Genomic DNA, 24120 nt, shown 5'->3' on the forward strand with positions numbered 1-24120 from the left:
GATGATCAATGGAAACAGGATGCACCAGAGCTCAATTTCAAGTCTCATAACAAAGGGTCTGAATACCTAGCTAAAATGACAAAAAACATGTTTTCACACTGTCGTTATGGGGTATTGTTTGTAGATTTATGAGGGGGAAAAAATAATTTAATACATTTTAGAATAAGGCTGCAACGCAACAAATTGTGAAAAAAGTCAAGAGGTCTGAATACTTTCCAAATGCACTGTACATTAGAATATGATTTTTTTGCAACTTCACATGTGTAGTTACAGGCATAAAAGTCTAAACACCATAACTCCACCTAACAGCAACAACAAAACATTTACATATCATTCAAAATGTCACATGAAAATTGGACACCGCATATTTCTTTGTCATGCCTAGTATTCAGGTCTGTTTGTGCACAGACCGCCCTCCCTCGTCTTACCGGAGTGTGCTGTTCTATCCTGCCAGTGCAGCGTGTATCCCGCTAGCTGAATATCCATGTCGTCATTCAGCCACGATTCTGTGAAGCATAGGATATTACAGTATTTGATGTCCCGTTGTTAGGATATTCGTGATCTTACCTAGTCTAGTTTATTGTCCAATGATTGCACGTTGGCGAGTAATATTGACGGTAACGGCAGCTTTCCTAGTTGTCTTCTGCGGGTCCGGACGAGGCATCCGGCTCTTCGTCCTCTGCGTCGCTTCCTTTTGCGAATAATTGGGATGTCTGCTCTGTGGGGTGTTTGGAGAATATTGTGTGAGTCCTGCTTGCTGATGTTGTTGTTGAAAAAATATTTGTCTAATCCGAGGTGAGTGATCGCTGTCCTGATATCCAGAAGGCACATCCAGATCTTTTCTTCCGTAAGATACGGTTGCAGAAACATTATGTACAAAATAATTTACAAATATCGCGAAAAAAAAACACATAATAGCACAATTGGTTAGGAGACCGTAAAACTGCGGCCGTCTCCTCCAGCGCCATTTTCATAGCCTACAAGACACTGATGCACACCTTTGGAACATCTACATTTTAAAAAGTCTAATAAATCCATGTAATATTGCCTTCACCTTCACAATAAATCCATTATTTATTTTAGACAGGTCTAAAGAAACATGATATGAAGAAAATGTAGTTTTAAGAAGAACAGAATAGCATATACTCTTAGTTGTTGTTATGCTCCTCATTTGTAGAATGACCGAACCAAGGTGCAGCGTTATTAATGTTCCAACAAAAAAACAATAAACAACACAACGAACGTGAAGCTTCGTAGTGCAAAACATTCAACAAACAAAGACAAGATCCCACAAAACCCAAAAGGCAACTGACAACTTATATCTGATTCCCAATCAGAGACAACGATAGACAGCTGTCTCCGATTGGGAATCAAACACACCAACATAGAAACAGAAAACCTAGAATGCCCACCCTAATCACACCCTGAACTAACCAAATAGAGAAATAAAAAGGCTCTCTAAGGTCAGGGCGTGACAGTTGTCCTTATGTTAGGCCCTGATATGGTTACGCCACATGAGTGTGGGCTACACTAGTTCATTTAGCAGACAAGATTTGTTTTATAGTATTAAGAATACAATTGATCAAAGCTTAATAAAATAGAAAGGATATTTTTTCCCCAAAATTTCAAAGGAAGTGCGAACATGAGGCTGTGTTGAGCGGTTAACAAAGAAACTTGTCCTTCTATATGCTTAATTTATGCAACTTTAGTTGTGATACAAGCATTGGGCTATATGTTTGGATTTTTTGTACATTCTAGGGCTGCATGATGTGACTTTTTTCAAATAATCAGAGTCCCATGAAAGGCATGAGCTCTGATTTGTTTCTTGTGCAAGCTGCACACACTTCATTAGTCTTTCATTCACAATTTGACAAGCACTTGATAAGGTTCTCACCAGGCCTCGAATTTCCCGGCAACATCCCCCTTGTGTGGTGGCAATGCAACTCAAAAAAATCCATGCCTATTGCGGCCAAAGTGGCCATTGTGCCCTTGGGCTGAATATAATAATTATAATTCCCTTCTCCCGGCTGCCATGCTGTGAAGCACCTCTCACTCACATGGCTCTGTCAGATATCTACATTCTTATTAGCCAATTCCTGTCACGTGATTGGGTCCTTCTCACAGACATTTCAGCAAGAAGTAGGCTACAAGTGAATGAAGACAGACACGTCAGGGATGCAACTGCGCGTGTCCCTCTTCCCGAATTTTGAGGTGCATATTGAAGATGTTATAACTGTCTACTTTTATCAGCCAACAAGATGAGTGGACCTAACAATCAGCAAAAACACTTGCCTATGTCAATCTACTATCCCCCATAGTACAAAAGTTGATCTACTATCCCCCATAGTTGATCAATTATATTGGTAAATTTGTCCTTCTGTGCAAACCATGACAAGAAACAGAAACAATAACTCCAGGGGAAGGAACCAAAGGGTGTGACAGATATAGGGAAGGTAATCAGGAAAGTGATGAAGTCCAGGTGAGTCTGATGAGGCGCTGGTGCGTGTAACGATGGTGACAGGTGTGCGTAATAATGAGCAGCCTGGTGACCTAGAGCGCTGGAGACGAAGTATACGTGACAGTACCCCCTTCCTGACATGCGGCTCCAGCCGCAGGACACCGACCAAAGGGATGATCCCGGGGACCAGGAGTGGACCGGTCGCCTCTGCTGAGGCGCGGGAACCTGACGAGCCGGCTGAGGTGGGGGAACCTGACGAGCCGGCTGAGGCATGGAAGCCTGACGAGCTAGCTGAGGCATCCTCGATTGACTCAGCAACAGGCCAACCGAGTCTTGTGAACTTGACGTTATGGCTGAGGCATGGAAGCCTGACGAACCGGCTGAGGTGGGGGAACCTGACGAGCCGGCTGAGGTGGGGGAACCTGACGTTATGGCTGAGGCATGGAAGCCTGACGAACCGGCGGATGCATCCTCAGTTGCTCCAGCAGCGGCACCCGAACCCGAACCCGACGAGGCGTTATTCTGTAACGTGTACCCTGGGAGTCGGGAAGCAAGTAGAGGGAGTGAATCATTTAATAAATAAACGAACACGGACAAAACAAGTAACATGAGCAGCGTACAGACACGAAACAGAAACAATAACGCCTGGAGAAGAAATCAAAGGGAGTGACAGATATAGGGAAGGTAATCAGGGAGGTGATGAAGTCCAGGTGAGTCTGATGAAGCGCTGGTGCGCGTAACGATGGTGACAGGTATGCGTAATAATAAGCAGCGTGGTGACCTAGAGCGCCGGAGAGGGAGTATATGTGACAAGAACACTTTTCCCGCGGTTCATTTTCATGCCAACCAGGTACTCCTGTACTCAATGTGCATAATATTAGAAAGGTTTATCAATAAATATACAGTTGAAATCGGAAGTTTACATACACTTAGGTTGGAGTCATTAAAACTCATTTCTCAACCACTTTACGCATTTCTTGTTAACAAACTATAGTTTTGGTAAGTCGGTTAGGACATTTACTTTGTGCATGACAGGACCACGTATCCGTCATACCACTCAGGAAGGAGACGCATTCTGTCTCCTAGAGATGAATGTACTTTGGTGTGAAAAGTGAAAATCAATCTCAGAACAACAGCAAAGGACCTTGTGAAGATGCTGGAGGAAACAGGTATAAAAGTATCTATAGTAAAAATACAAAATTAAGTATCACAGTAAAGTGAGTCCTATATCGACATAACCTGAAAGGCCGTTCAGCAAAGAAGAAGCCACTGCTCCAAAACCGCCATAAAAAAGCCAGACTATGGTTTGCAACTGCACATGGGGACAAAGGTCGTACTTTTTGGAGAAATGTCCCCTGGTCTGATGAAACAAAAATGTAACTGTTTGGCAATAATGACCATTGTTATGTTTGGAGGAAAAACGGAGAGGCTTGCAAGCCGAAGAACACCATCCCAACCATGAAGCACTGGGGTGGCAGCATCATGTTGTGGGGGTGCTTTGCAGCATGAGGGACTTGTGCACTTCACAAAATAGATGGCATCATGAGGTAGGAAAATTATGTGGATATATTGAAGCAACATCTCAAGACATCAGTCAGGAAGTTAAAGCTTGGTCGCAAATGGGTCTTCCAAATGGACAATGACCCCAAGCATACTTCCAAAGTTGTGGCAAAATGGCTTAAGGACAACAAAGTCAAGGTTTTGGAGTGGCCATCACAAAGCCCTGACCTCAATCCTATAGAAAAGTTGTGGGTAGAACTGAAAAAGCGTGTGTGAGCAAGGAGGCCTACAAACCTGACTCAGTAACACCAGCTCTGTCAGGAGGAATGGGCCAAAATTCACCCAACTTATTATGGGAAGCTTGTGGAAGGCTTCCCGAAACGTTTGACCCAAGTTAAACTATTTAAAGGCAATGCAACCAAATTCTAATTGAGTGTATGTAAACTTCTGACCCACTGGGAATGTGATGAAATAAATAAAAGCTGAAATAAATCATTCTCTCTACTATTATTCTGACATTTCATATTCTTAAAATAAAGTGGTGGCCATAACTGACCTATGACAGGGAATTTTTACTAGGATTAAATGTCAGGAATTGTGAAAAACTGAGTTTACATATATTTGGCTAAGGTGTATGTAAACTTCCAACGTCAACTGTAGTAGGCCTAGCCTATAGGAAGCTGATGGGACCCTCCCCTTTTTAATAGAGGCCATCAACTTTGTTTTCTCACGCAATTGCATAGCCTATGCTATGCAAATGTTGCGCAACATGAGCTCACAGGCTCTCATGAAGTGTTTGATTTGAGAGTGATTAGAGGGACAATAGAGGGCTGAGTACCAGGGAGTTAGCAAGTTCAGTAGGCTACTAATGACCATCAGCAGTATCAGAGTTTGGAGAAGCCTAATTACTGTGACTAAACGTTCACATGGAATTTGACCGCTGTCATGACTCGTGACTGCCATTGTGGCGGTAATACGGTCACCATAACAGCCCTAGGATGGATGTGGGACTATTCCCCCCCCCAATTTTGACGGTGAAGAAATAGAACACATTTTCAGTGCAGCCCTCCGGACCTCATGAAGACCGAATGCGCCCCCCTGGACAAAATTAGGTTGACATCCCTGGTCTAGATACTTGTGGAGATCTGAGAAGAATTGATGGTGGTGACATGGTGAGAGCTCCACCTTACTTCTGATAGGCTTGGTGGAAATTTGGCCGTATTGCTGACACCTGTCCAATCCTTTCAGATCTCCACAAGTGTATAGAGGGTAGGATCTAAGCCAAGGGTTGTTTCAGGACAGGACCCCACAACACTTTGGGTATGTGGTGAACCTTCAGCACAACACTTGAGGCACGGTTGGATGTTTCAATTCATTGCTAGACACACACAGATTTGCACAGATGTAAGCTGGACACCCTATCAGGCTGGTCAGGCAGTTCTGGGTATCTGGAGACCTGCTGTAAACCGTAAACAGAAATATAAACATTTCTACTATTCATACCCTTGCTTCATTCTAGCTAGTTAGATGTGCAACCACTGACTAACCTATAGCTAGGGTCTTATCTCTAGTCTAGCAATAGATACTGCTGTATGGTATCATTGAATAATAAATCAATAAGGCCAGAGGGGGTGTGTTTTATGGCCAATATACCATGGCTAAGGGCTGTGCTGGATACAGCCCTTAGCCATGGTATATTGGCCATATATCACAAACCCCTGAGGTGCCTTATTGCTATTATAAACTGGTTACCAAAGTAATCAGAGCAGTAAAAATAAATGTTTTGTCATACCCATGGTGTACGGTCTGATAAACCATGGCTGTCAGCCAATCAGCATTCAGGGTTCGAACCACCCAGTTTATAATGATTTATGCCATGGCATTGTTGAATACTCCTTTCTGATTGGCTTAAATGGCATTCCAGAGCATTTATTATTTCCTTATAACGCACAGTATATTTGCACGGTAGAATTCAATGGCTATAGTTCATTTTCACACGTTTTGTTTGAGCTGCTTTTGAAAACAAAAGTCTATTTGAAAACAGTATTGTTGATTTCAAGTTTCATAATAGCAAGCTAGGCCTGATGGTTTGTCTAGCTAAACTAGCAAGTCTGTTTGTTTGGTTACAACAGCAACTACTGTAGCTGCAGTATCTAGTAAACTTGCTAGCTACTTCAGTAGATGTTGAATACATTTCTACCTGCAAATGAATACATTTCTAGTGGCAAATGTGTTAAATTATAGCCATGGTATTAAAGGGATAATCAGCTCGGGGCTCTATACGTTCTCTGGAAAAGAATGCAACTCTGTGGAAGGTCAGTTCCACTCCGGTAGCTCATTGTGTAACACACCTTCCACATCGTTCATTATTTTCCATAGAGCTCATAGCCCCTCTTTGATTATTTCTTACATATGCTTAGCTAGGTCTGGGCTGTATTAGATTCTGTATCAGCACCACAGAGCTCTCATTCCACGCGTCTCCCCACTGAACCGGCTTATAAATGTAATCCCCCAATTATGTATTGTACTGTGCACCTGCATATTCATAATTAAAAGCTGGCAGATCTAATGAGAATTGTGAAGACAAAACAGAAACCACGTCTGCCTAGTCAACATCACAAGGCAAGTAAATAAATTAATAAATAAAGACAGGAAACATGTTGATGTGTGTTGTGAATGCAGGAGGAGAGAGCAGAGTGGGTCCTCAGCATCCTAACAAGGATCTTTTCATCCATGCTCTGCGTTTAATTAAGCTCTGGGATTCCAACCAATTAAAGTGTTGAGCCCCCAGGGCAAACTACTTTTGATTGGTTCTTGACAGTTTCAATCAAATGCTTATTCCCACCCACGATGAGTCTTCAAGGGGATAGTTCAGATGATATTATATTACAAAACATTTGGACATAAATTTATGTAGAACAGACATTATTCTCTACCATGTAAAACAGAAAATCCTGTCGGCTCTGCAACGGTGCGGCTAAGACTTGACAATAATGTATTACCTTTTTCTGGTAAGTAGTACACGTGTCCAACATTGTATCCAATTTGCTCGATTAGACAAATTAAATGGGAATCAGCAATATCTAGGGACGGGATTGTCCGCCATTTACATTAATTAATATTTAATTCCCCTTTGATCGATATATTTAGCATTCATTTGTACACGTCCTGTCCTGTTGATTCGGATGCAGAGAAGGCTATTGATTTTTTAATTCCCATTGAAAAGGTGAGGGCCACTTAAATTAGTGAAACACTCCGACTCGCGATTCATCCTCTGCTCTCATCTGTAGTGACAACTTGTTATTTCCCCTGCCTTGACTTCTATCCTCTATCCTGTTAATTAAAATGTGTGATAAAAGTTTGAGAGAGAGAGAGAGAGAAGGAGGGAGAGCGATAGAGAAGGATAACGACAGAGAGGGAGAGAGAGAAAGATGGGGAGAAAGAGAGAGAGATCAAAGGGCTACATGGCAATAGCAGGAGAGGCAGGATTTCCTTTGAAAGTGAGTCATTATGAGCCCCAGTCAGATCCCATGGCAGGGGAGGAACAGGGCTGTCACTCTGGGCTTAGGGATGGAACAGCCTGGGTCTCAGGTGGTTCTGGGGTGGTAGAGGGGGGTACGGAGGGTTAGGGGGGTTGTAGGGACTAAAGAGTAGATAGGAAGAAGAGGGGTTATTTGGGGTTAGTTGGTACTGGTGTGCTAGTCCTGAGGCTGTTGGTAAAACATAAGGTGTGTCCGCTCTAATCAAGTATAGTTGTAAGTGAATAATAACCGTTCATCTTTTCATTAGAACTAAATCTTCCCACGAGTTCATAGTCTTAGCCTCTTCTTCTTTTTTCCCTCTTTTTCAAAGGTTGTTTGTTCTACTGCATGCTAATTTGACTTAACTCTTACCTACCACAAGAGAGGAGCAAGGTTAAAGTATATAGAAAAGAAAGAGAAGAAAGATATAGTTTTGATTAGGAGGAAGGGGAACACTTGTCATGATATTTTTTAAATTACCAATGGTGCATGGGTGGGATTGAAAACTAAACAAAGAATGTCTGCTATCTGAAAGGAAAGTATTCTTATATTCTTCTTAAAGTTGGCAGTGTTATAAAAAGCAACTTAGTTAACACACATACACTATAAAAGTATATGTGGATTTGAACCCACAACATTGGTGTTGCTACTAATATCCACCAAGCCACTGATCCATATTGACCTCACATGACATTGGAGTCTAATTGTCATTGTGAAGTTATTCTCTATAAAGTCATGTCACAATCCCTGTACTAGTTTATCATTAGCATACACCAAAGACATCCCCATTACCAGACATACCTCACACTGGGCACAAATAAATGTCTATTCCACGTTTATACAACGTAATTTTATTGAAATTATGTGGAAACAACATTGATTCAACATGTGTGTGTGCCCAGTGGGCTTGTCCTTCTCCCTAAGTAAGAACAAGCAGCTCCCTTGGTAGTACCCTGACAGAGACGTGTGAGAGACAGTTATAGCATCAGCGTCGCACAAAGTGAGCAAGCCAACTGTGACCTAAACAGGGCCATTGTTACCAATTTTACCAGCGTTTCATTATTTTCATGTCTATCAACATGCAACGCTCTTTAAATGACCCACATCCCCCTCAGACCCCCCACAGATGGAAACTGTGGCTCTCGTCCAACCAGATGTCCACTTTCTCACATCGTGAGATTCTCCATCCCGCGCCCGCCTTCCCGTCAGGAAAATAGAGACAGTCTAATAATAAAATCCTACACACACACACACACACGCTAAAAGGAATGTTAGATTGGAAGATGAATAGAACATTCTCCTTGGTGACATTCTGTTCCATTGGCTTTTATTGTGAAGAGGGCACCACATGGGCTGCGTCCCAAACAGCACCCTATTCACTTTATAGTGCACTACTTTTGACCAGGACCAATTGGGCTCTGGTCAAAAGCACTGCACTATGTAGGGAATCACGTTCCATTTGGGACGCACCATGCACTTTACTGGCTCTCACGTACAGAAGCTTTCATTCTTACATTCACATATTCTGCACTATGTAGGTGAACAGTGATAATGCAGAAGAACAATGTGTATTTGTTCATAGAGGATCAACCCTCTGAGCATCAGTTGCAAGGCCTTGCACTTTATAAGGTCTTGCTATTAGAAACAAAGCCTGGAAGTACCCAATGTACTCCAAAGAGATGCAATTATAAGCCTATTCATTACAAGCAACATTCAATTTGGCAGCAATGTACATTTGGCCGACTACTCACACTGAATTCTTCCACTGCTCTATCGTTCCCTACATCTCAGTCTGAATCTTCCATCATTGAAAGTTGTTTGTGGTGACGTCGTTTGTGGTGAAAGTCATCAGTGATTGGATCGTCTCTAACCAATCAGAGTATCAAAGCTAATTATGTTTTTCGAAAATGCTGCTCTACCCTTGTGTGTTCTGGCTCTGGCCCTACCCATTAGTTTCTGGAACCAATCAGATGGTCTGAATGTGTTTGCATTCCAGAGGGATCGGAGAAGAAACGTTCATGGGCGTGGTGTGGCGTTTGGCTGGAGCAATGAGTCTGGGTAGCCAAGCAAAATTTACATAGCAACTATACCCACTGGAATCTAAGTTATGTTGAAGAGTTAAGTCAATGTTAAATTATTTATCGATTGGCATTCACCATATTATAAGTGTGTAAAAGGATTCGTCACAATCACTTTTTTGGGTTCACCAAAACATTACAATCTGACAGAGACATGTATTAGATTGGACTGTTTTCACTCAGCACGTGTGAAATAATGGATGGAGTGACAGCCACTATGAGATGTAATTCCCATGATAGAGCCATCTTTCTCTCTCCCCTGAGGTGTCTTCTGAGCTGGACTCTGGCCTGCCTCCAGTCTGTACGCTCACACTGTGTTTGAGGACACAGTCTGACTATGCCAGCAACACCACTGAGCACACACACACACAGAGAGAGAGAGAGACAGTAATCCCCCCACACACACACACTCAAACACAAACGCACCATCACGCCAGCTACACCACAGAGTAAACACCCAACACCGCCCATTTTTGTTTCAATTATCTGCTGGGTCAAGTTCAGACAGGTGGGTAAGAGCGTCAGGTGGTTTAAATTTGCCGTATACAGCCATGAGTGTCAAGCAGGCTAGGGTCTAGCAGGCTAGTATCTGTGCCAGGGGGCCAAAGGCTGTAGAATAATATAGCTACTGTAGATACTGTAGTTCCCCTGGAGTGGGAAGATTGGGTATAGCTGCCCCCAGTATTGTATACTCATGGGAGGATATAGCTAAAGATATTGTAGTTTATCCAGGGGTTAGTTGTGGCCTGGAGTGTGGAGTGTGATCCTAGACACCCCCATTCTCCCTGGCCTATGGTACAGCCACTTGGATGGTTGTGTGGTTGGATGGTTGGATAGTTGGCTGGTTGGATAGTTGGATAGTTGGATGGTTGGTTGGATGGATGGTTGGATGGATGGATGGTTGGATGGTTGGATTGTTTGATGGTTGAATAGTTGGATGGTTGGTTGGATGGATGGTTGGTTGGATTGTTTGATCGTTGAATAGTTGGATGGTTGGTTGGATGGATGGATGGTTGGATAGATGGATGGTTGGTTGGATTGTTTGGTGGTTGAATAGTTGGATGGTTGGTTGGATGGATGGATGGTTGGATGGATGGTTGGTGGATGGTTGGATGGATGGTTGGATGGTTGGATGGATGGTTGGATGGTTGGATGGTTGGATGGATTGTTTGATGGTTGAATAGTTGGATGGTTGGATGGATGGATGGATGGTTGGATGGTTGGTTGGTTGGTTGGATTGTTTGATGGTTGGTTGGATGGATGGTTGGTTGGATGGTTGGTTGGATTGTTTGATGGTTGAATAGTTGGATGGTTGGTTGGATGGATGGATGGATGGTTGGATGATTGGTTGGTTGGATTGTTTGATGGTTGAATAGTTGAATGGATGGATGGATGGTTGGTTGGATGGATGGATGGATGGTTGGATGGTTGGATGGATGTGTGGGTGGTTGGATGGATGGATGGATGGTTGGATGGATGGATGGTTGGTTGGATTGTTGGATTGTTGATGGATTGTTTGATGGTTGAATAGTTGGATGGTTGGTTGGATGGATGGATGGTTGGATGGATGGTTGGTTGGATGGTTGGATATTCGTTTTCTGTTGTTTATGATTTGGTAGCTGTTAATTTTGTGATTCAGAGCTTTCAATCTTCGTTGAACTGGTTGGATGGATGGTTGGATGGTTGGTTGGATGGATGGTTGGATGGTTGGATGGTTGGTTGGATTGTTTGATGGTTGAATAGTTGGATGGTTGGATGGTTGGATGGATGGTTGGATGGATGGGTGGTTGGATGGATGGATGGATGGATGGTTGGTTGGATTGTTGGATTGTTGATGGATTGTTTGATGGTTGAATAGTTGGATGGTTGGTTGGATGGATGGTTGGATGGATGGTTGGTTGGATGGTTGGATATTCGTCTTCTGTTGTTTATGATTTGGTAGCTGTTAATTTTGTGATTCAGACCTTTCAATCTTCGTTGAACTGGTTGGATGGATGGTTGGATGGTTGGATGATGGTTGGTTGGTTGGATGGTTGGATGGTTGGTTGGATTGTTTGATGGTTGAATAGTTGGATGGTTGGATGGATGGATGGATGGATGGTTGGTTGGGTGGTTGGATGTATGGTTGGATGGTTGGTTGGTTGGTTGGATTGTTTGATGGTTGAATAGTTGGATGGTTGGATGGATGGTTGGATGGTTGGATGGATGGTTGGATGGATGGATGGATGGATGGATGGATGGATGGATGGATGGATGGATGGATGGATGGTTGGTTGGATTGTTGGATTGTTGGATTGTTGGATTGTTGGATGGACGGTTGGATGGTTGGTTGGATGGTTGGATATTCGTCTTCTGTTGTTTATGATTTGGTAGCTGTTAATTTTGTGATTCAGACCTTTCATTCTTGATTGAACTGAACAGTATTCCTTATGAGCAAAATACATTGAAAATAAGTATTTTGGGTTGAAAAGACATTGAAAATCAGTCAGTCTGTGATAGGTACCCATGTCTGTTTTTCTCTTCCCATTCTATTGTCATACTTGGCCACCAGTGGTGGAAAAGGTACTCAATTGTTAAACTTGAGTAAAAGTAAAGATATCTTAATAGCAAATGCCTCAAGTTAAAGCAAAAATTACCCAATAAAATACTAAAAGTCTAAAAGTTTCTGATTTTAAATGTACTTACTGAAAGTACAGTAGTGGAAAAAGTACTCAATTGTCATACTTGAGTAAAAGTAAATGCTATACATCAATTCCTTATATTAAGCAAACCAGACAGTACAATTTTCTTGTTTTTAAAATGTACGGACAGACGGGCACACTTCAACACTCTAACATGATTTAGAAATGCAGTGTTTATGTATAGTCCGTCAGATCAGAGGCAGTGGGAATGTGGATGAAGGTGCATGAAATGGACAATTCTTCTGTCCTGCCTGAGCATTCTAAATCTAAACAGTACTTTTTGGTGTCAGGGAAAATGTATGGGAGTAAAAAGTACATCTTTATGGGGCCTCCCGAGTGGCGCAGTGTGCAAGCTAGATATTCTGGGTTCAAGTCCAGGCTCTGTCGCAGCCGGCCGCGACCGGGAGACCCGCACAATTGGCACAGCGTCGTCCGGGTTAGGCTGGCAGGGATGTCCTTGTCCCATCGTGCACTAGTGACTCCTGTGGCGGGCTGGGTATAGTGCACACTGTCGCCAGGTGTACAGTGTTTCCTCCGACTCATTGGTGCTGCTGGCTTCCGGCTTAAGTGGACATTGTGTCAAGAAACTGTGCAGCTTGGTTGGGTTGTGTTTCAGAGTCTGTACGGGAGTTGCAGCAATGAGACAAGACTGTAACTACCAATTGGATAACACGAAAAAGGGGGTTAAACATCTTTATGTTAGTGGAGTAAAAGTAAAAGTTGTCAAAAATTTGATACCCCAAAAAACAACTTCCTTTACAGTATTTTAACTAAAGTACTTTACACCACAGTTGGCCACACTAGAGCTCAAAAATGGTAGGACAGAGAGGGGGGCGGGTACAGCGTTGCAGTGTGGGAGATCAACTGACGACGCATGCTCCGACATACAACCCCAGCATCACAACCCCTGTCGCTGCACACATAACCATTAGCTGCTGGATGTCACTGTGTGTTGTCCAACACTGCTGGGAGAGCAACTTTCCATACAGGCAAATGTCAATTTTTTTTATTAGAATGCCAGAGACTAGACTGAATGATGACTTACAAGAAGAATAGGATTATTATTTTGTCTATTTTTCTGCATGGGAACTAAGCTTTTATGCTTTGTTAATGCTCTTGCTTGATGGGGATATGTACAGTCTGAACTCTTCACCGCGCCGCCTCTGTGTGCTGTAGTCTGAAGAATGTGATTCAGAGGATCGAGCCGTTTCACACCTGTGTGACCTTTTGAACTGTAGTACAGAAATGATATGTAAACAAGACACAGGACTATTTGTAATGGTAATAAATGTTGTGACCCACAAGTGTGTGATAAAGCAGGATAGAACCGTACACAGTTATTGGACATGCAATTAAAGACAATGTCCTAAAAGTAAAGTGTTAAATCGTGAGATTAGGAAGTTTGGCCATAACTTTCAGCCTGTATAAGTCTATCCTCAGCCCTTAACCCTTAACCCTTAGGCACTGCCCTCTACATTATTAGAAAGAGCTACATAGGTATCAGCTGAATTGAAACTCAGCTTGGACTGAGTTACATGTAGTATAATAAAGATAAATGCACATTCATTCCTCTCCGATCTTCAAAGATTGTCTTAGAGTAAGAAGAGAAGAGAAGAGAGGGTCAAACTGTACTCCCAGGCTTACTGTATGTATGCTAGGGTATGTCTGTCTGCACCCAGACAGATAGACGTACACTAGCTTCCAGACAGACAGAAATACCCTAGCACCCAGACAGACATACATACCCTAGCACCCAGACAGACAGACATACCCTAGCACCCAGACAGACAGACATACCCTAGCACCCAGACAGACAGAAATACCCTAGCATCCAGACAGACAGGCATACCCTAGCACCCAGGCAGACAGACAGACAGACAGACAGACAGACAGACAGACAGACAGACAGACAGACAGACAGACATACCCTAGCACCCAGACAGACATACCCTAGCTCCCATACAAACAGACATACCTTATCACCCAGACAGACATACATACACTAGCACCCAGACAGACAGGCATACCCTAGCACCCAGACAGACATACCCTAGCACCCAGACAGACAGACAGACAGACAGACATACATGTCCTAGCACCCAGACAGACAGACATACCCTAGCACCCAGACAGACAGAAATACACTAGCACCCAGGCAGACATACATACACTAGCACCCAGACAGACAGGCATACCCTAGCACCCAGACAGACATACCCTAGCACCCAGACAGACAGACAGACAGACATACATGTCCTAGCACCCAGACAGACAGACATACCCTAGCACCCAGACAGACATACATACACTAGCACCCAGACAGACATACTTACCCTAGCTCCCAGACAAATAGACAGACAGAGAGACATACCCTAGCTCCCAGACAAACAGACATACCCTAGCACCCAGACAGACAGACATACCCTAGCACCCAGACAGACAGACATACCCTAGCACCCAGACAGACAGATACCCTAGCTCCCAGACAGACAGACATACCCTAGCACCCAGAGAGACAGACATACCCTAGCACCCAGGCAGACAGACATACCCTAGCACCCAGACAGACAGACATGTCCTAGCACCCAGACAGACAGACATGTCCTAGCACCCAGACAGACAGACATGTCCTAGCACCCAGACAGACAGACATACCCTAGCACCCAGAGACAGACATACCCTAGCACCCAGACAGACATACCCTAGCACCCAGACAGACAGACATACCCTAGCACCCAGAGAGACAGACATACCCTAGCACCCAGTCAGACAGACATACCCTAGCACCCAGACAGACAGACATACCCTAGCTCCCAGAGAGACAGACATACCCTAGCTCCCAGAGAGACAGACATACCCTAGCTCCCATACAGACATACATGTCCTAGCACTCAGACAGACAGACATACCCTAGCACCCAGACAGACATACATACCCTAGCACCCAGACAGACATAAATACCCTAGCACCCAGACAGACATAAATACCTTAGCATCCAGACAGACATACATACCCTAGCACCCAGACAGACATACATACCCTAGCACCCAGACAGACATACATACCCTAGCACCCAGACAGACAGACGTAACCTAGCACCCATACAGACAGGCGTACCCTAGCACCCATACAGACAGGCGTACCCTAGCACCCAGACAGACAGATACCCTAGCTCCCATACAGACATACATGTCCTAGCACCCAGACAGACAGACATACCCTAGCACCCAGACAGACATACATACACTAGCACCCAGACAGACAGACTTACCCTAGCTCCCAGACAAACAGACAGACAGACAGACATACCCTAGCTCCCAGACAAACAGACATACCCTAGCTCCCAGACAAACAGACATACCCTAGCACCCAGACAGACAGACATACCCTAGCACCCAGACAGACAGACATACCCTAGCACCCAGACAGACAGACATACCCTAGCACCCAGACAGACAGACATACCCTAGCACCCAGACAGACAGACATACCCTAGCACCCAGACAGACAGACATACCCTAGCACCCAGACAGACAGACATACCCTAGCACCCAGACAGACAGACATACCCTAGCACCCAGACAGACAGACATACCCTAGCACCCAGACAGACAGACATACCCTAGCACCCAGGCAGACAGACATACCCTAGCACCCAGACAGACAGACATACCCTAGCACCCAGACAGACAGACGTACCCTAGCACCCAGACAGACAGACGTACCCTAGCACCCAGACAGACAGACGTACCCTAGCACCCATACAGACAGACATACCCTAGCACCCAGACAGACAGACATACCCTAGCACCCAGACAGACAGACATACCCTAGCACCCAGAGAGACAGACATACCCTAGCTCCCAGAGAGACAGACATACCCTAGCACCCAGACAGACAGACATACCCTAGCTCCCAGACAGACAGACATACCCTAGCACCCAGACAGACAGACATACCCTAGCTCCCAGAGAGACAGACATACCCTAGCACCCAGGCAGACAGACATACCCTAGCACCCAGACAGACAGACATACCCTAGCTCCCAGACAGACAGACATACCCTAGCACCCAGACAGACAGACAGACATACCCTAGCACCCAGACAGACAGACAGACATACCCTAGCACCCAGACAGACAGACATACCCTAGCACCCAGACAGACAGACAGACATACCCTAGCTCCCACTCAAGGGAAGTTTAAAGGAAAGAGTGTAGAGCAAAATGGCTGTGGGGCTCCGGGAAAAACTTTCAAAGCTTCTCAGTAAGTCAGATGATGTGGTATACCGTCATGTGAAACAAACAGTACCACTTTCCCTTTGAAAACCATGGATGCTATTTGAATACCCACTTCTTAGTGGCCCTTGAACAATACCCTGATATTGGTGCTTTGCTGGAACTCAAAAGCTCTTTACACAAAAGGCAGAGGAGAGGAAATAAATGGGAGAATATAAGCTGGTAGAATACTGAATTGTGCTGAAGCCAGCTCTCTCTCTGTCTCAGTCTATATCTCTCTGTCTCTCTGACTTTCTCTCACTCACTTTTTTTCTCACTCTCTCACTGTCTCTCTTAGTATTTATGATGGTACTGTATCTGAAGGAGAAGTAAAGGAGAGGAAGGAGGAAGGATGGTGGAATGAGAATTCAGAGAACAATCTAATTTATGCTCATAACTTATTTAATAACTTCTGGGGAGAGTTCATGTTGTTGAACTTGTATTTAACGCGTGTGGGTAGGATCTCTGAGTTTTAGTTCCCTTTTAATGTTACATATAAACTAAGGCTAGTTTTATCCGACATACAAAGACTGTGGCTAGTTAGTTTGTTCTTCCCCCACTGTGAACAACAGCCTGAGGCCAGAGAAGGACTGTTGTCAGGCTAATAATAAACTCCATGGCTACATACATCTGAAGTCTGTTCTCTCTGTCTCTGGCCTCTAGCTTGGACAACAGATGTTAGGGTTTGAACCCCACTCTGATGCATCTCACACAGACACTGTAGCCTCATTATTGTGTTACTATTTCCTTTTCTACAAACAAAATGTTGTGCTATTTTTTTAAACTTTTTATTTCTGAATTGTTAGGAAAGACCTCGTAAATAATCATTTCAGGGTAAAGTCTACATTTGTTGTATTCGGCGCATGTGACAAATAACATTTGATTTCACACTAACAAAACGGCGGTGATAATGATATGCTGCCTCTCTCTCTCTCTCATAGTCCAGAGTGGAATCTGAACATGGGATAGGACCCACATCCAATACAACAGAACAGCTATCTCCATTCCATGATATCTCCATCAAATGGGATTCTAGCAGTCTCCAATACGACGATATCGCTAGCGTATGCATTCCTATTGAATTCCAACGTGCTGCAGCTCCCTCTCTGCTCACACAGACAGCAGAGATATGTTGTGTGTGTTGACTGTGGAGGCAAAACCAGTCTGTGTGTGAGCACTTAAGTGCATACATACAGTACTTACACGTGTGGGTATGCTGTCGCTTAGCAAACCCCGTCCATCTCTGGGGTGATATAGCAGTAGCTTAAAAAAAAGAGATGAATTAACCTCCATGTTCAGTGGTTCTGTCTCTGTCAGCCTTGGGGCATGACCCTGCACCACCTGTCCAGGCTTTAATGAGAACAGGAGAGAGAAAAAGATGATGGAGGGTCAATTACACCTCCATGTTGTAGACCAGAGGAATGAACTGAATGCTAGTTCACCTTTCATTACCACCCCCTGCTACAAGGTTAAGGGTGTTGCACCAGTTGGTGAAAGACAGTGAAGTTGTGATTGAGGGTTTTACAGATAGCGATATCAGATCTTCTTTGAGGAGGGGAAGAGTCAGACAGTGTATTAGATGTGGTTGTAATGAGAAGATGAAATTGGTAGAGAGTAGAGACTCACCATTCCAGGGCTGAAAGAGGTTAACAGAAACGTGTAGTATATTTGAGGTTTTATATATTTGAGGTTTTATATATTTGAGGTTTTATATATTTGAGGTTTTATATATTTGAGGTTTTTAAAAGGCTTCTGTAGTTTGTAATTTCCACTTTGAAATTTCAGACTTGATTTTCCCTTATGGAAAATGTATCAACCCCTACAAAAATGTACATTAATTATCATCCACATAATAATTCAAATGTTCTGTTGCTGGAGGATTATTTTCCTGCTGTAGCAAACTGGCTCAAATTAAGATCCTACATCTAAGTCATCTAAACAACCATGTGTCCTATTCCCTCCACCAGATCCGATGGACCAAGACAGCAGGCAGTGTGTCTGACCGCTTCCAGGACTCGAGTGTGTTTAACGAGACGCTGCACATCACCAAGATCCAGAGACACCAAGGGGGACGCTACTACTGCAAGGCTGAGAACGGCCTGGGCTCCCCGGCCATCAAGTCCATAAGGGTCGACGTCTACTGTAAGTCCTGCAAATTACCGTCGGACACAGTGGTTGGGCCAACATTGTTTTCTTGTTATCTCAGTGTACCTTCTCAATGCCGCATCAAATCCAAAGTGACTAGTTAGTATACAGTTCTTGTTTAATTTTCAACTAGATTTCAACCACAACGATTCCCATAAAATGGAAATGTCTGTTGGAATCCATTAAACTGAATGGCCATACACTGTTATTGTTTTTATTGATCGGCCATTGATTGTCCTGTTCACCTCATCAATTGGTGAGTGGTGGAGACACACGTCAGTGCACTTCCATCACAGCTTCACCCCCCCCCCCCCCCCCCCAGGCTGTTCCTCTGCACTACGACTCCAGTTACTACGAGTTCACTCAGAATTTTAAAGGGTGTGAACAGGTGTGGTTTTGCATAAATATCCAATGACAATGTATGTAAGAGTGTAAGAGAAACAGCTTGCAAGGTGTGTTATTTGTAACACAGTTACCAACATCTGATGCAGTGTAAACATTCTATGTGAACCAGCATCGCCGTTTTCCTCTATCTTCAGACTGCACTTTATTGAGTTGGGGTCCTAGAGTAGACATCATGTGTGTTTTTGTTGGAGAAACTGTACAGTGGCTAACAGTCTTATCAACCCAAATCCAGCCTTATCAATCCAGCCTAGCCAAACGCAGTAGGTTCCAGCCTAGCCAAACCCAGTAGGTTCCAGCCTAGCCAAACCCAGTAGGTTCCAGCCTAGCCAAACCCAGTAGGTTCCAGCCTAGCCAAACCCAGTATGTTCCAGCCTAGCCAAACGCAGTAGATTCATGCCTAGCCAAACGCAGTAGATTCATGCCTAGCCAAACCCAGTAGGTTCCAGCCTAGCCAAACCCAGTAGGTTCCAGCCGTGCCAAACCCAGTAGGTTCCAGCCGTGCCAAACGCAGTAGGTTCCAGCCGTGCCAAACGCAGTAGGTTCCAGCCGTGCCAAACGCAGTAGGTTCCAGCCGTGCCAAACGCAGTAGGTTCCAGCCGTGCCAAACCCAGTAGGTTCCAGCCGTGCCAAACCCAGTAGGTTCCAGCCTAGCCAAACGCAGTAGGTTCCAGCCTAGCCAAACGCAGTAGGTTCCAGCCGTGCCAAACCCAGTAGGTTCCAGCCTAGCCAAACGCAGTAGGTTCCAGCCTAGCCAAACCCAGTAGGTTCCAGCCGTGCCAAACCCAGTAGGTTCCAGCCGTGCCAAACCCAGTTGGTTCCAGCCTAGCCAAACCCAGTAGGTTCCAGCCGTGCCAAACCCAGTAGGTTCCAGCCGTGCCAAACCCAGTAGGTTCCAGCCGTGCCAAACCCAGTAGGTTCCAGCCTAGCCAAACCCAGTAGGTTCCAGCCGTGCCAAACCCAGTAGGTTCCAGCCGTGCCAAACCCAGTAGGTTCCAGCCGTGCCAAACCCAGTAGGTTCCAGCCTAGCCAAACCCAGTAGGTTCCAGCCGTGCCAAACTAGCCATTACAATAGTGAGGTCTGATTGGAGTTGTCCGGGGCACCTTCTTTTGCTGCAATCCACAACTCCACAGAGGTGCACTTAAATGAAGGATGGTTGCTTTCGTCTGAACCCTAGACAAGCAAAAATAATCTTTCCCAGCCAAACCAACTACAAGCCCTTAAAACCAGCACTTTCCCTTCCATAACATCACTGCCAGTGGTAAACTTTTGGGCTTGTGTTCTCCTCTTCTCCCACTCTCTCTGTGGCATAACACAGAGCAGTCTGCAGTGCTGTCTCTGTCTCTCCTCTCTCCTCTGTCTCGATCTCTCTCCTCTGTCTCGCCTCTCTCTGTCTCGCCTCTCTCTGTCTCGCCTCTCTCTGTCTCGCCTCTCTCTGCCTCGCCTCTCTGCCTCTCCTCTCTGCCTCTCCTCTCTGCCTCTCTTCTTTGCCTCTCCGCCTCTCCTCTCTGCCTCTCCTCTCTGCCTCTAGTCGGCCTTTGCCTCTGCTTTTGCTTCTGCTTCTGCCTCTTCTCTCCTCTCTTCTTCTCTTCTCTCCTCCCACTTCCTTGTCAAGGCAGGGGTTGAGAAAAAACGCTTTCATCTGACATCCAAAGCATCTCTTCCATCTGCCAATCACTCTTGTCAGTCTGTCACAACAGGCAGGGTCTGTCTGTCTGTGTGGCTTGTGTTTAGCCACACTGTCGCCAAGGCTTTTTCTGTGCCTGTTCTCGCTTTCCTTCTGTCTCCATTTCCCCTTTCTATTTCCCTCTATCTCTCCTTTCTCTCGCTCTCTCTCTATTTCCCTCTCTGTCTCCTCTTGGTCCCTGCACGTCTGTGTGGCTCTCAGTCGTTGTACCTGTATATTAGTTCTGACGTGAGCAAGGGCTTTGGAATAGGTGATGGTTAGAAAGCTTGGAAGGAGGGGGAAGTAGTGGCTTTCTTTCTCTCCTTGTCTCCTTTCCTTCATCTGCTCTGGACTGCCATATTGGCTTTGTGGTGGATGTCTAACGGACATGTGCTTTCTCCTGTCCAGTTCTTCCATACTGTTGATTGTAAACTATTGAGACATACAATAGACCCTGGACAGACAGTGACTAACATCCCAGTGTCACTGGTTTAGCATGATAACAGTATGATTACCAAAGTTGACCAGCGGCCATTTTGAATCCTCTCTGGTTTGCCATGGCATTGTTTACAGTTTAATGGATGGTAAATCCTGAATGGGCAGCGTGGGAGGGATGCTTAGCCTATCAGACACATCAGCTGTGACATCCAGACCATCATTCAACCAATGACGTCATCCAATGCTTTCACTAGTTGCCTCCCAGTCCAATGATGTGCTGAATTGTGCTCTCCTGAAAAACTTTCTGTTTAACCTTTAACTGCAGTGGGCTAAATCAGGGTCACACAGAGTGATTCTTGGAAGTCTTTAACAAAATTACTTTGAAGCTAAAGTATACACCTCACAAACATGGTTCGGCTCAAACAAAAAAGACACCTGTACCATGTCAGATATAGAGTTGAAATGTATTACATTTTGAGGTTGCATCCCAATATTACACTTTATATACATCACAGAAGACTGAAATATAACAAAACTGTTTGACATGGAAACACAAGATTTGTGTTGAGTTTTTAAAAATCAAAACAAATTGTATTGGTCACATACACATGGTTAGCAGATGTTAATGCGAGTGTAGCGAAATGCTTGTTCTTCTAGTTCCGGCAGTGCAGTAATATCTAACAAGTAATATAACAATTCCACAAGAACTACCTAATACACACAAATCGAAGTAAAGAGATGGAATAAGAATATGTACATATAAATATATGGATGAGCAATGACCGAGCGGCATAGGGCAAGATGCAATAGATGGTATAGAATACAATATATACATATGAGATTAGTAATGCAAGATATGTAAACATTATTAAAGTGACTAGTGATCCATTTATTAAAGTGGCCAATGATTTCGAGTCTGTATATAACATTCCACTAATGAGGCCAAACAGGGCACTTTTGGTAATTGACTGCAGGAAAGGGCTACTAGAAGTGGAATATCAAGTATCGAAGACATGGTACAGTACTTTCAAGCTTGATTTCCTCAAGTACTGTACTTGTAGGTTTCCTATTTATCATACACTAAATACTGTATGTAATGCTATGGCCTTCATATTGTAAAGCCTTTAAAACACAACTCTATAGGATATTATTAAAGCAGCGGCAGCATTTAAAGAGTTACATGCTGACCACATTGCTCACGTCGCGCGAGCGTTGCAAAATAAATTTGCACATATATGTTATTCAATCATTGCACCCACACTGCGAGCCAACGAGCGCATGCGTTGCCGGGCATTAAAATAGAAGTTGCTTCTATTTGTGACACAGAACGCGATGCAAGTCCTGCTTCTCCCATCTCCTCATTGGCTTTTAAAAGCATATACCCACGTGCCATCTCCTCATTGGTTATACCCACGTGGGTGATTGAAAGATGAACTGAGGTCGGTAATACACCTTATTATGAAAGTTAGTTGCCAATCGCCATATAAAGTCCAAAGAAGAAAAAGCCTGAAAGGAGGAGAGATGACTAGAAATGATTCGGTTGACTGTTTTATCTGTGGATTAATTGTCAGAGTAGAGGACCTTGTGCATTTCAGCTAAAATAACAACTCAATGTTTATATCCCAGGACAAATTAGCTAGCAAAAGCAAGCTAGCTAGCTAAATAGGACTAGCTAAATTGCCATAAATGTTTAATGCTTATTGAACTGTCCCCAAATGAATATAATTAGTTCAGAGTTTGTTTTGATATTTCAACCTGCGTGTCGGTATCGCGTTTGGTGTGGGGGGACAAAATCCATTTGCGCATGTGGACACACCCTTGACGCCCTTGTCTCTGGCCTTGTAGTCCATATGTACTTCATTAGCTGGGTGTTGTGTTGCACATCCAGCAGAAACATAGTGGATTTCTCCTGGTAAATGCTATAGCTGTCACCCAGGGGTGAATGTAATTGATGTGCCTCTTTTGCAGCTCTCGCTATTTTTAGTGCTTTGCAACCTTGCTTTTAATTAGCATTTCAATTGCTATTTGGGCGCTAGGGCTCAACAACAACACCTTGAAAAATTGTGTTGACTCTGATTTTCAGATGTTGTGTGGGTGTGTTTTTACTCATAATGTCTTTAGACTACCCAGAAATCAAATCAAACTATATTTGTCACATGCGCCGAATGCAGCAAGTGTAGACTTTACCGTGAAATGCTTACTTAAATGTAACCGCTAGTAAGGATAGGCTACTATAAGGATACAAGTCAAAGAGAGACAGGACTTATTTTCAGTGGGAATTTAGGAGGGCTTCCATTTCAATGTGAATTTAGTTTTTGTTCTGTTCTTAAAAATATTGATTTTCCTTTCTAGTCCTTCTTTTCTAGTCCTTCTGAAACCAGAGGGCTTATTTTCATTTTAGAGTGGAAATATTTCCAGATTTACTTGTTCATAGATACATACTTATAAAATCAATGTGTACTCCTTTCCTAACCGTTCACCTTCCAAAGAGACTGCTGGATCCGCCATGACACACAATGTCCAATAGACATTAGATTCAATGAAGTGATGGAAGGAAAGAGAGAAAGGGAGAATTCTCTGGACGCATTCCCTAGGTTAGAAAATAAATGAAATGAAAGAAGGAAGGACAAAGAATGAAAAAATAGGAAGAATTCTATGGTAGAAGTATTGCCAACTCAAAAGGACAGACAACAGCAGGATGGGTAATTAACTTACCTCTGCAGCCCAGAGGAGCTGATATTAGCCCTGGCAGGCCTAGCAGGCACAACACTAACTCATTTAAAATACCCACCCCATCTAAACACATTTCTACCTGCTGGTGCTTCAGAAGATGTGTTTGTCCATAGTGAGGTCTGCAGGGACAGATGCCCACTCAGAAGTTAATAAAGAACTCCCTACCGTCCTTCCGTTGATCGATTGGTAGCTTTGCTGTTCCTAAGAACTTAGAGTCTCT

At 44.0% G+C, this 24120-nt stretch overlaps 1 protein-coding gene across 1 annotated transcript in view; it reads left to right on the forward strand.

Moving 5' to 3' along the window:
• LOC139582667 (MAM domain-containing glycosylphosphatidylinositol anchor protein 2-like) overlaps window positions 1–24120 on the forward strand; it is a 407757-nt gene that overhangs the window by 128703 nt on the left and 254934 nt on the right. Inside the window, exon 3 of the mRNA XM_071412871.1 lies at window positions 18483–18657. Coding sequence (XP_071268972.1) covers window positions 18483–18657 — 175 coding nt within the window. The remainder of the gene's footprint in view (window positions 1–18482; window positions 18658–24120) is intronic.

Source organism: Salvelinus alpinus, chromosome 8 (genome assembly GCF_045679555.1).
Source record: "Salvelinus alpinus chromosome 8, SLU_Salpinus.1, whole genome shotgun sequence".
Lineage (NCBI taxonomy): Eukaryota > Metazoa > Chordata > Actinopteri > Salmoniformes > Salmonidae > Salvelinus > Salvelinus alpinus.